Source organism: Mastomys coucha, unplaced genomic scaffold (assembly GCF_008632895.1).
Source record: "Mastomys coucha isolate ucsf_1 unplaced genomic scaffold, UCSF_Mcou_1 pScaffold23, whole genome shotgun sequence".
Lineage (NCBI taxonomy): Eukaryota > Metazoa > Chordata > Mammalia > Rodentia > Muridae > Mastomys > Mastomys coucha.
The window spans coordinates 81,254,490-81,267,218 of record NW_022196906.1 but is presented as its reverse complement, the minus strand read 5'-3'; the positions used below and the strand labels follow the sequence as shown (position 1 = coordinate 81,267,218).

Here is a 12,729-nt window from a genome sequence, read left to right as displayed (position 1 = left end):
AAAAAAACAGAAAAAAATAAGCCATTCTTTTCTTAAGTTGTTTTTGTTGGGTATTTTATCACAATAACAGAAAAAGCACCTGTATATGATACAATGACTGATACAGCAACTGTATATGTACCACCCTAAAGAAAACGGGCCCTCTCTTCAGTATGTGTTCCTCTTCTACTGGGAGCAATGATTAAATGCCTCTCAGTGAGATGAGTGTCACAGGTGGTACAATTTCAGCTGAACATTAGTTAATTGATTATTTTCTAAAATCCTTTAAAGCATATATACAAACACAGTAAGTCATACTTTTTATTCTTTAATTTTATTGAATTATTTTTAACAACCCACATTATAAAAGAATGCCACATATTCTGAGCACCATTTACAGAGTCATTATGATAACCCAGATGAAGATACTCCTTTGCATAGTAACCAAGACGGTAACAGAAAACAAAAATAGGCAACAACATTATTTCTTAATTTGTAGCCTTTGTAGGACACGTCTGAAAGAGAAAAGGTTTTACCCTGGCACTGAATTGAGTGAGGGAAAATATGTGGCTTTAGAATTCGCCAGAAAGAGTAGGCCAAAGATTGGGCCCTTGGTTACTTAAATTTTAGGGTGTACTTGATTATATCATCAAAACCAGTTAAGCATAATGCCCTGACTTAACCCCTGTTTATAGCCATCTACCACAGCCATGTTTGTTCATGAGTGTGTCCTGAATGCCTGCTCTGCATTTTGCTCTAGGGTGGTACACAGTAACTACTTAGTGCTACTTGGGAGGCCGAACAAGGATGCCACTTTGGTCCCTTATGAGAACCATCAGAGCCTCCTTTGGTATCTCAGGGTTGGGGTAGGTGGGTTCTCTTTTGAAAAAGACTTTGAACTACACCTCTCTTAAGAATATAGCGCCTCACACGCAGCAGGAAGTACAACACAAAAGGGTGTGGCTTTCCCCAGAGAGTGGTAGCTTGTGAAATGGCTTCTCGGTATGCCTTGAAAACTTCATATTTTAAGAATGTAAAACTTGAGATCTTAGAGTGTCTCAGCTTTCAGTGTCTGTAAACTTGGTTCATTACACAGAACAAAGTGTTTCTCTAAATTTTAGATGGACATGGCTGTGTTGGGTTTTTAAAGTCACAGTTACTAGTTTTGTTTATGCAGCTCACTAGTATATTTGATTTGTAATTTTTATATGTTTTGATCTATAGTTCTTGAAATTAGTTTCTCAGTACCAAGAGAAGACACATATAAACGCTGAGGGCAAGAATGGGATGGCTGAATGTCATCGCATGGCAAACTAAACCTCCTGTCTCCCCTGATGCTAATTGTGTTACTGTAAATCTTCCTATTTTCCATGAAGGTTGAACACATAATTGAATACATCCTCCTAGGTTCTTCCTAGAGTAGGACTCAAGAGCTAGTCCACTGAGAAGTCACATTACAGTTCTAGTTTGATGTTTTAAAGAGTGTCTGGTATCCAAAAAGGCCCAAGTAAACAAATGGTTTCCCCCAAAATGAAACTTACCACCATATAAAGAGTATATATACTTGTCGCTGAAGTGCCATCTAGTTTCAGTATCTGTAACTAAACATTTTAACTGTGCGAAAGTAACCTAATTTTGATAAAGGAAGTCTGTAAAGATGCTGTAAAAACCACTGACAGTCCACGTCCAGGCATAGCCTGTGAGTGGTCCAAAATGAGAGCCGGCTTTCTCTGGGATTCAAGATGCGCATGAAGTCGCTTCAGTTTTCCCTCAGCCATAAGCACAGTTGGCAGCATTTCCATGGATCCAGAGGCAAATCTGGGCGTACTTGAGCGGAGTGATGCGCACAGCCACGTTATAGTCCTTCTGAACTCCGTGCACATCCACCCACTGGTGGCCCGAGTAGACCGCGATGATCTTGCGCTTCCAATTCTTTTGGTCTGGCTCTTTGAGCCTCAGGTAGATCCCCGAGCCGGTGGAGCCTGCCTCAGCATCGCAGTACTGATACAGGAGGTCATTGGATTCCTCGGAAACGCTGCAAAATCGATACACCAACTGATCATCCCTGTCGTTGTCAAATCCAGAGAAGTGGATCCGGCCTCCCGGCAGCTTGGCGATGGTGGGGCTGACTCCCAGCTCCATGTGCTGCTGCTTGTGTGCGCGCTTCAGCTCCAGGAGTGCGTAGTCGTAGTCCAAGGCCAGGTCCCCATTCTCTCCCCTCACCCAACCTTTGGGAATGTGGGTGCTCTTGACGCGGGTCCATTGGAAGGAAGGCCTTTCTTGAGCGACATTCGGACCCCGTCTGGATTTTTTTCCCCGTCTTTGGGTGGTGCTTTCCTGGGGATGCTCCTGACTTTGGCCACCACTCTCTGCTTCTCTCGGGTTCCTCTTGGAACCTCTGCGTTTCTTACGGCCTCCTTTATTTCTCATCTTCAGCACTCCCACCCTCAGCTTTTTACTGCCTTTGACATAGTCCTTCCCGTCGTGGACGCAGTGGGCAGCTGTGAGTACATGGTTGGGGGAGACGAGGGCGCCGCTGCAGCCGGTGGACAGCTTCACTGCTGTATTAAAAGGGAAATTGGTCAAGAACCTTTTGTCTAAGATGCTGAACCTGCTGTCCGTACCGTACACCTGCCTTCTCCTCCTAGGGCGCGCTCCTTTTACACTGCTGTTCTGAGTGGGTTCCAGGACCAGACCTTGAACTTTCACCCTGGTTAAGGTTCGGGTGCCATTCTCGAAGACGGTCTCATAGGATAGGGAATCTTCCAGCTGGGAAAGACTGGGAACCGGGAGCTCTTCCTGACATTCAATGCCACACACTGTGGCCCTCACCACCCCAGCATCTGCCTGGAACGTGGGGCTGGCAAGATGGATAGTCTTCTCACTCACAACCTGGGGTATTCTGCTCAAGTGCCACGTAAAATCTGGTTCTGTTTCAGACCCATCGGAGAGGGCCCATCCAGGGATTAAAATCATCAACCAAAAGAACATATTTCCCATCTTGTTCGTCTATTTTGTCCTTTAAAAACAAAAAAAGAAAAAGAAAGAGTGCTTTTAAGTATTTTAAATGATACTTAGGTCTTTATGCATTAGGTTCTGGGTGTATGTACCACCACCATGAACAGATCTTTGTTTTCATCTGCCTTAGACTTCCTGGACATCTACACCCGTAACAGACATCCAAAATCAGTAAGGTGTTTCTCACTGAACGTTCTCCATATGACCTGTATCTCTCTCTCTTCCCCTGGCCACCTACCTTCCCAGACAGCCCCATCTGGGACAGAGTGGACCCCTGTTGGGAAGTCTCAACCCCACCCCCTCACCCCCCCCCAACTTCTCCAGACTTTCTCTCCCTTCAAGGGAGACTGAAGAGACAGCCCCGCCATTAGCAGCTCATACTGCACTTGAAGAGGACCCAAGTTCCATTCCCAGCACTTATATCAGGCGGCTCACAATCACCTGTAACTCCAGCTCCAGAGAAATCTGACCCGACTGGCCTTCATGGGCACTGAACTCACATGCGCATAGCATGTGTCACACAGACACTTGCACATACATAGTTAAAAATAAATATTTTTTGGAAAAAGTTTTCAACAACAGATGAGGATGAACAGGAGAAAGTATGCTTCCCTGTTGACAATCATTTATGAGAAGCCAAAGAGAAAGTTTTTTGTTTTTTTGTTTTTTGGATTCTGAGTCAATTTCTTTCTTTCTTTCTTTCTTTCTTTCTTTCTTTCTTTTTTTTTATTTTTTTATTAGATATTTTCTTTATTTACATGTCATATGATTTCTCCTTTCCCAGTTTGCCCTCAAAAAAACAAAAAACAACAAGAACAAACCCCTGTTGTCTCCCCACTCCCCCTGCTTGCCACCCCACCCTCTCCCACTTATTGGCCCTGGCATTCCCCTACACTGGGGCACAGAACCTTCACAGGGCCAAGGTCCTCTCTTCCTATTGATGATTGAATTTGCAATCCTCTGCTATACACATGCTGCCAGAACAATCAGTCCCACCATGTATAGTCCTTGGTTGGTGGATGAGTCCCTGGGAGCTCTGAGGGTACTAGTTAGTTCATATTGTTGTTTGTCCTAAGGGGCAGCAAACCCCTCAGCTCCATTGATCCTAAGAAAGTTCCCAGCATCCATGTGGCTGACCACAACCATCCATAACTCTTTTTCCAGGGGATCCATTGCCCTCTTCCGACTTCCTCACTTACCAGACATCCATGTGGTACATATACAGGCAAAACACTCATAGGCATAAAACAAATTAAATAAATCTGAAAGGAATTAGAAGCTCTCATGGAAAAGCTGTGGGGTCCCTCCGATAACTGTGTTTTAACCAGACTTTCAGATGCCTGAGAGACTCGGGGAAGTTGAATGACACTGGAGCAGCCGGGGCCCTGGGCATCAGCTCTGCAGCAATGATTGCTTAGCTGGACTCCAGATAGCTTCCACTTCATCTCTGTGTACAAAATAAACCTAATTCTGACTCTACTTTGTTACTGTTAGCAACCACTAATATCAAATGGCTTTGATTTAATAAAGAGGAAACTCTCTCTCTCTCTCTCTCTATATATATATATATACTATATAATACTATATATATGCTTATCTATACTTACATAATGTGAGTCATGTTATATGTCTGAAACATCCAATTCAGCAGGCTTGTATGAGTGCCTCCTGCATCCTACACCACAAATCATGCAATGGCATCATTTTTTCCAGCCCTGTTGGGAGCATCTCTACAGTGCACCCTCTGGAATAAAAGCCATGCCCATTTCTATCCTTGGCCATGGCAGAGCCTTGTAATATGACCTCCAAATCACAGTAATAAAGGGGCCTTTGCTTTAGTTAGCCCATCTAATTTGGTCTGTAATTTAAAATTGGACAGATGTCTAGGAACACTTCTTTCGGAAAAAAAAAAATCTAAGTTTTCCTTATGGTAAAATGTCAAGGGAAATGATAGTTCTGATGAATGGAGTAACCCACAACCCACAAGTCCAGTGGCTAGGGCTACATACGCCCATCATTCACAGCGCCCAACTCACTAACCTAGGAATCATGGACCCGGTTGACAAGGCAACACTTTCCTGTGTCTGTGCCCACACCTTCCTTTTCCCTATCTCTTAGGATGTTAGTGATACAATGCTGTCAATGTCCAGGTGGTTCCCTGGATTGTGGCTTCAGAATCCAGGTTTGGGTAATAAAAGTGAGATTGCAATCATTGCCCTTCTTGGTGAGTCAGCAGATCCACAGGTGGTCATGGGTTGGATTCTAGAGACAGGTACAGCAGAAAGGAATTAGGTAGAGATCTAACGCCTGTTGATGTACCTAGTTCTCTAATAAAGACAGACACACATCATTACAAGAGACGACTTACTATTTCCACCATTTATTATCAGTTGTTCTTAGAAGTGGGGGACTGATGGTAGTGTTTAGAATTCTTATGTATCTAGACCAACATGGTGGGCATAAGTTCAGGTCAGGAATTGTCCACCTTTTCTCTTATTAGGCAGATGAACATTAGTTCAGTAACTCTCTGGGTTTCATTTTCCTCATGTGCCCAGTGGCAAACATAGTTAGCTCTGTTTCATACTGCCATTTTAGAACTCAATGAAGTGATGTATGGAAAGGGTTACACTCAGATCAGAGCATGTCAGCAGGTGATATTATTTAAAAATTACTATTCTACTCTAAAATTAACTATGGGCCAAAGTTAAAGGAGACATAGTTTCTTTCTTTTGAGACAGAGTCTCATGGAGCCCAGGCTGGCCTCAAAACTAAGGGAAGGTAAGCTTGAACTTCTGATACTCCATCCTCCTCTGCCTTCTGAGTGGTGGGATCATGTGTCACCATACTGGGTTCATTTAGGTGCCAAGGGTCAAACCCAGGGCTTCATGTATGCTAGACTAGTGCTCTGCCAACTGTTCCCCAGCTCCAAAACACATGGTTCCTAAGTAGTCTATTTTACAAATTCTTTTATTCCTTAATAGTTTCCAATTGACTTGCAGATTCCCTTAATTCTGTTATATTTCTTCAAGGATGGCCAAATGAATGTTTTCCTAGTTGCTCATTCCCATGAATATCTGTGGCTTTGCAGTATATTTTTTCTTATCCCTATTAAACTTGAGAATGATTAGATATTACCTAATGTAAAGCAAGTAAGCTGGCCTCATTCATAAATAGATCATGGAAAATTCTTGTGCATCTGGCCACCAAACATTTTTTTTTTTTTTTTTTTTTTTTTTTTTTTTTTTTTTTTTATGTAAGGGCCTATTCAGTCAGGTCAGTGACACTGTAGGTTACCTTACCAAATATGTCCGGGCACACAAGTGAATGCGTAATCACTTTTTTAAAAAAAAAAACAAAACTTGGTTGTCCTTTTTAAACCATTAATGGTCCCTGCCCTTCTCAATACAATAGCCTAATTTTATACACACATGTAAGTGTGAAGGCATACCTTCATTCCCTCTTCTGCTTTTATCCTTAGCCTGTGTGGTAAGGATTGAGATACCAGGAACCCCTGAGGCCTGGCCTGGGTGCTCTGAATAACTATAGACAGGAGAGACACCTAGGCCAAAGGTCACAGGGGAAGCAGAAGAGCATCACTGGTGGTAATAAACTACAAAGATATTTTAGGGAAGTGGGATGCACTCTGGACACTACCTCTACAAACGTACACGGTCATCTTGAATTTGGCAAGATGCAGAGAAGACTCATGGTTGCTGTAATGAAGTTTTATTCTAGGCCACTACAGCCACTTACACATGTCACTGACTGGCTAGAGTAGAGCGCCAAATGGTGCAATATTTACAAGAGAAAGATAATGTCACAGCAGTGGGAAAATAACCGTGTCAGTGGTATAACAAAGATGGACGGTAGAGACGGGAATTCAATGACCATAGGGACCGTGGACTTTAAAACCACGTTAACGTATGCTTGCCATTTACTAGCAGGCTGGTTTTCTTAAGGATACCTCATCTTCTTTGCACTTTCCACATATGTTAAAGATGGAGAATGGCATACATTATTTTTGAAGGGATAATACATGCGTGTATGTGTATGCACATGTACACCCGTGGGAGCATTCAGCAAATGGCGGCACTTATCATTGTTGCCCAACACCTGAAGTCAAAAATTAAAGGAGCTCTCCTGGCAGTGCACACCTGTAATCTCAGCCTCTGGGAGACAGAAGCAAGAGGATCGCCAGTTCTAGGCTAGCTTGGACTGCGTAGTGAGACTGTCTCAGCAGGGTGTGTGGTGGGGGCAAAAGAATGCTGAGGAAGTGCATGCCTGTAGACCTGATCCTAGTGAGAGATCCCATTCACAAGATCTAGGTGCCAAGCTTCTGGGATGGGCCTAGCGGCACTCACTTTAACCTCGGCACTCAAGAGGTAGGGGCAGGTAGATCTCTGAGAGTTTCGGCAGAGCCAGAGCTACTGAGCGAGACCCTGTCTCAGAAAGGGGGGCGAGGGAGGAAGAAAGAAGGAAGGAAGAAAGGAAGGAAGGAAATCAAACAAACAAAACCAATCACTTGCTGCTAGAGTGATGGCTCAGTGGTCAACAGTGCTTGCTGCTCTTGCAGAAGACCTGGGTTCAGTCCCAGCATCCACATCTGGCAGCTCACAGCTACCTGAAACCCCAGCTCCAAGGAATCGGACTTCCTTTAATGGCATCTGCAGGCACTAGAACACATCATAAGTCACACACACACGTGCACTCACACACACCAACAAATAAGTTAGACATACATCTTGATAGACAGCTTCTAGGAAGAACATCCAAGTCTAACCTCTGACCTCTGGTCTACACACACACACACACACACACACACACACACACACACACACGAGCACATGTACCAGCATACACATATGTACCTGGTACATACAAACACACTCCCACCACACTAAAAAAGAAATAAAAACTTAATACATAGATGAAGAGGAGAGTATAGTTTCTAAAATTGCCTTCTCTTGATGTTTGGAAAGTAGTGGGAACCAGTATGAAGTTGGGGGGTTGGAGGGAGGTTGTCATTTCATAGGCCCTAAACATCAATTATAAAATCTATGAAAATAACAGAATGTTCCATTTTAGAGATATAAAACAGAATTTAATTAAATTTTATGATAGGACTGTTAGTATTGCTAGAGTCAGGAAGCTGAACAGTACAGATAATCATTTTTCAGCAAATGCAGTGTTAACCATGCTGAGTATCATTTTAAAGGCCTTTCTTATAAAAAATAAAAAATAAAAAATAAAAAATAAAAAGCATAATCTCTGACAGTTCTTCTCGGCTACCGAGTGGTCTTGTAAGATCTAGTCTTGCTCTCCAGTTAATCATCATCGAGAGTACACAAGTGATTGGCTCATCAGTGGGTTTCAGAAGACTCCTCTAGTCCTGGGAGCAGGTCCTTGCTGGCTGTCTATGTTGCCACCACTAGATGGCAAAGCAAGCCTGCCAAGAGCAAGTCCGAGGCTGCATTTCCTCTTTCGTCATTCAGCTGTGAATCAGAATTGTCCCTGAAGCATGAGAGATGAGGAAGGTATAACTGGTTCACAATACACTATAGAGACGTCGCATATGGAACTTATCACACTTAGAAAACCCACCTCCAGGTCCCGTAGCCCACCCTGATGAGCTGAGGGCTGATCACACTGTCCACAGCCAGACAATTTTCTGGCAGGTGTTTTTCCAAAAACAGCTCCAGTGCCAGCACACGCCCACCGTGGCCTACAGCACTGCTGAGCCATCCACCCAATGGGCTGTGATTCAAGGCGAAGGAAAGTCACGAGCCTGCCAAATATTTCCATATGTTTATCAAATACTTTATAATCCATTACTAAGGGCAAGCTCTCCACCAGTTCTACGCTGAGAATCAACGGCTAGAGGGTTCATTGACAGTGTGCCAATGGCTATTCAGAATCCCACATACCATAGCACTATTTTCATATTCAGCTTCGGGACTGGAGACAGAGCAATGTCTGCTTTAAAAGTTTGGCAGTCCTTGAGGGAAAGGAAGATGGTAAAGTTACACAGATGATTACTTTACAGTAACCCACAACTTCTGTTTCTCATCACAACAAAAAACTAAAGCCTCCCCTTTTTTTCTTTTTCTTTTTTCCTGCTTTTTCTGCAGGATACATACATCTCAATTTATAAAATGTCTCACTTGTGTAAATCAAATTTGGGGTGAATGGACTTAAGGTAATCCCAAGGGACCTCTCAACTAGCTCCTTCATTTGCTGGTATATAAAGTGCACCGCGCAATCGCTCTTGACTACGCTTTATTTTTTTTAAGTTGGAACTTCATCAAAGAATAGTTAATAAATGCACTATATTTGGTAGTCACTGTGTATTTCACTAATCACATATCAGTTTATCTGTAAGGGAAATGTAAAATTATAAAATAATGATTTGTAAACTGCTAAGTTGATGTTGGTCTTTCCTAATGTCCCCAACTCAGAGTTCCCATCTGTCATGTCTAAGGTGAAGGAGTTTAGCATTCCTGAATTCCTGAGTCTGATGCTTCTATTTAAAATGCATTTGTTGGATATTTGAGAATTGGGCACAGAAAGAAAGGCAATCTATTCAATAGAGAAAGTTGACCCACACTAGCAGCTTCACGTCTAATGAGCCAAGCGCATACTGAGGACTCGCACATTTTAAAATACCTGGGAAAGGAAATGTACATAGAACTGTCTCACACGAAAGAATCTTCCCTAAAATGAAATCCCATGCACCGTTTGGTTGGCCCTTTCTAGCCTGGCTCTCTTATTTGGCTGGGATTTTAACATTCTCTCTGCTAAACCATAAACCAGATCTTAAACACAATTCTCCAGTCAGCAAGTTATGGCTTTTATAATTCTCTGTAGATACAAATGAACTTGGGCATAAGGTGTGTGGATTGGGTGGGGTGGGGTGGGGGTATGTCAGAAGCCAGAAAGGTTAATAAAGGCAGGGAAGAAGGGACTTGCTATACCAGGCAACATCTTTCTATGCATGTGCACGCACCTTGGTTCTTGTGAGTGAGTGGAAGCATGCCCCGTGGAGGAACTTTGAGTGTGGTCATAGGCCAGGCTAATCCACTAGAAGCTTTCACAGAGTCTCCCGTGTTCTTGCCCCATCTGCTACAGTGCACTGGGATTTCAGATGTATTCTACCTCCTCTGGCTTTATGTGGGTTCTGGGGATCTGAACTCAGGTCTTCATGTTTGTGAGGCAAGCCTTTTATTTGTCGAACCATCTCCTCAGTCCCAAGGAACTACCTTCCAAATTGAAGATGGTACAAAAGTCAGATCAACCAGGCTTGGGAGTTGCTGCAGCTTTCCAAAAAAACTCTTATTATTATAGAAAGTCTCAAGATCATACACACAGATACACACACTCACACACATACACAGAAAGACAGTCAGACACACATACACACATACATACACACATACATGCGTACACATATACTAACACACACACACAGTCAAACACACATACACACACATATATACATATAGACACACACACATACACAGAAAGACACAGACACACACATACATACACACACACACGTACATACATACATACATACATACATACACATATGCAGTCAGATACACACACACATACATACATACACATAGACACTCACATATATACATACTAACATGTACACTTATGAGCCAAGAGAAATATTTAGTCTCCATGTGCCCATCATTCAGCTTTGGTAATTCTCAATACTTGGTCATTTTTTCAATCCACTCACCCCTGGCTGGTCCTTTAAAGCAAGCCCCAGATTTCCACTTCATCTCACCTCCTTGTTCCAAGGGTCTTCCACTGTTCATTTTGCTACCGAGGCAGAGGGGAGAAGAAAGACAGGGCGACAGAGAGAGATTGAGGCAGACAGAGACAGAAAGTACTTCGGCAGCAACTTAAGGAAGAGACAAACTTCTTTCCAAGAAAAGTTTTTACACCTTTTCCAGTGACATCTGTTAATAATCATAAAAATAAAGAGGGTCCCCTCTGGTACTGTTTTAGCAGAAAGCATTCCATTTGTATTCCAATGCAAACATCACTCACTTCTCTGATGTTAACCTTGCAGTGGCTGGTACTCATTCAGAATGGAAGAAGGGTGGTTGATCTCTAGAAAACAGCCAGCCTGTGATCCCTTCTTTAATGCTTTTTCTGTATTCCTCTTGTGGATTCTGCCTGTTCAGGAGTGGTCCAGCCTCTAGGGTGCCCTCCTGTGCCGTGAGTTCATCCTTACCTGAGAAGCTTGCTGTATCCTCCCGTCCCAAGGGCGCTGCCCAGCAAGGATCCGGGTGGATGCAGACACTAGCTATAAGGTGCCAGGAGCCTAGTGGGCAGCAGAGTTCAGGGTCCTCTCAGCGGAGCTTTCCCCGGGGCCGGGACCAGGCAAGAGTGGGGCTGCTGCACTGGGTGGCTGGAGATGGGAGGGGAAGGGGCGATGACGCTAACTTAGAGGGGAGGGGTGGGCGGGTCCTGCTTACTCACCCCTGCATCCCTGCTGCACACCGATGGTTAACAGCTAGAAAAAAAAAAAACAAAAAACTCTAAATGGCTTCGCAAGAATGTAGGCACCCAGGGCGTATTTTAACTAATGTTTTAAGAACAAAGCAACAAAACTAGAGGAGGAGGCGTGGCCAGCATGGTGGTGCAGTCCTGAAACCCTAGCACTTGGGAGGTGGAGTCAGAGGGATCGGCAGTTCAAGGCCAGCCTTAGCTTCATAAGAGTTTGAAGTCAGCCTGGCCACACAAGAAACAAACAAAAGAAAACAAAAACAAAACAGAACAGAACACCACCATCTAAAGAAAATACTAATACAAAAGCGAGGTGCGTGCTCCCTTTGTCTTCCTATTGGTACCCAGCAATCCACAAGAGCAAACTCCATTTATCCCTAGCCAGTCCCCACCTGGACTTTGCTTTCCTGAACAAATGCCTCAACCAACTTCATCAGTACTAGCGCCAAGGGAGTAAAGGTTACCTCCAACCCAAGAGTCTCCATCTAAGGCCAAAGGCAGAGGTGAGAGCTTAGGCTGGGACGCTGGGACCCCAGGGAGCAACTTGTGCAGCCTCCTGTCGTTCACTTGTGTAGCTTCTATTTGAGCCAAGTTTGGCACATGCCCACCCCGTCTCAACAGAATTCCCATCACACTCTTTCTGCTCTTTTATTCTCTCCTCAGGACAGGCACTCCTTTGGGATGGAGATTGTATGAGGAAAGCTTTGTTAGCATTCCTCCTAGGCTCCGCTCCACAGTTACCTGGCAACAGCAAGGTATGCCTGACTCAATATAAAAGGAGCTATTTGCCCCCTCCTTACATTCTTATCCTCTTACTCTTCCCTCTCTGTCCCTTCTCTCCCCATTCCCCTTCTACTTCTCTCTCTCTCTCTTTCTGTCTGTCTTTCTCTGTCTCTACTCCTTCCTAAACTCCCCTCCCTATGCCCTAAATAAACTCTATTATATACTCTATCGGATATCCTTTGGCTGGTCCCTGGGGGAGCTGGGGGTGGGGAGGTGGGAGGATGGGGAGGTGGGGAGGGATGCCTCAGTATAGGCCCACAGTTGTATCCCTTTGCACCTCACCATACCTCACTCTACCAAACATATCCTGATTCTTTCTTTCTTCCCTTTTTGTAAAATACAACAAATAAGCTTTACTTTTGAGCTTTTACTGGGGAGTAGGTCTGGAGCAAAGAAAACAAAACCTGAGTCCTGTGTTTGGGATAA

General features: G+C 43.8%; 1 protein-coding gene across 6 annotated transcripts; it reads right to left on the bottom strand.

Annotated features, from left to right (window-relative positions):
* Positions 1-294: 294 nt before the first annotated feature.
* Prss35 (serine protease 35) lies at positions 295-11,576 on the bottom strand. 6 transcript variants are annotated; one of them, XR_004111779.1, is made up of 5 exons: positions 11,246-11,487; positions 10,745-10,827; positions 10,001-10,253; positions 8,922-8,992; positions 8,085-8,508 (listed from the first exon to the last, which is right to left on the bottom strand). XR_004111779.1 is itself a non-coding variant. In XM_031345255.1 (4 exons), the coding sequence occupies exon 4, from the start codon at positions 2,977-2,979 to the stop codon at positions 1,750-1,752; it is 1,230 nt and encodes a 409-aa protein (XP_031201115.1). In that variant the 5' UTR covers positions 2,980-2,998; positions 10,001-10,253; positions 10,745-10,827; positions 11,246-11,466; the 3' UTR covers positions 295-1,749. The 6 variants fall into 6 exon arrangements, 5 of the variants coding, with proteins under 5 accessions (XP_031201115.1, XP_031201116.1, XP_031201117.1 ...); XM_031345255.1 differs by lacking the exons at positions 8,085-8,508; positions 8,922-8,992 and adding an exon at positions 295-2,998 and having other exon boundaries at positions 11,246-11,466; XM_031345256.1 differs by lacking the exons at positions 8,085-8,508; positions 8,922-8,992; positions 10,001-10,253; positions 10,745-10,827 and adding exons at positions 295-2,998; positions 11,494-11,561 and having other exon boundaries at positions 11,246-11,335.
* Positions 11,577-12,729: the final 1,153 nt, after the last annotated feature.

Excerpts from the sequence above, each read along its gene's own strand:
- Prss35 (XM_031345257.1), bottom strand. The coding sequence starts at position 2,979 with ATGGGAAATATGTTCTTTTGGTTGATGATTTTAATCCCTGGATGGGCC.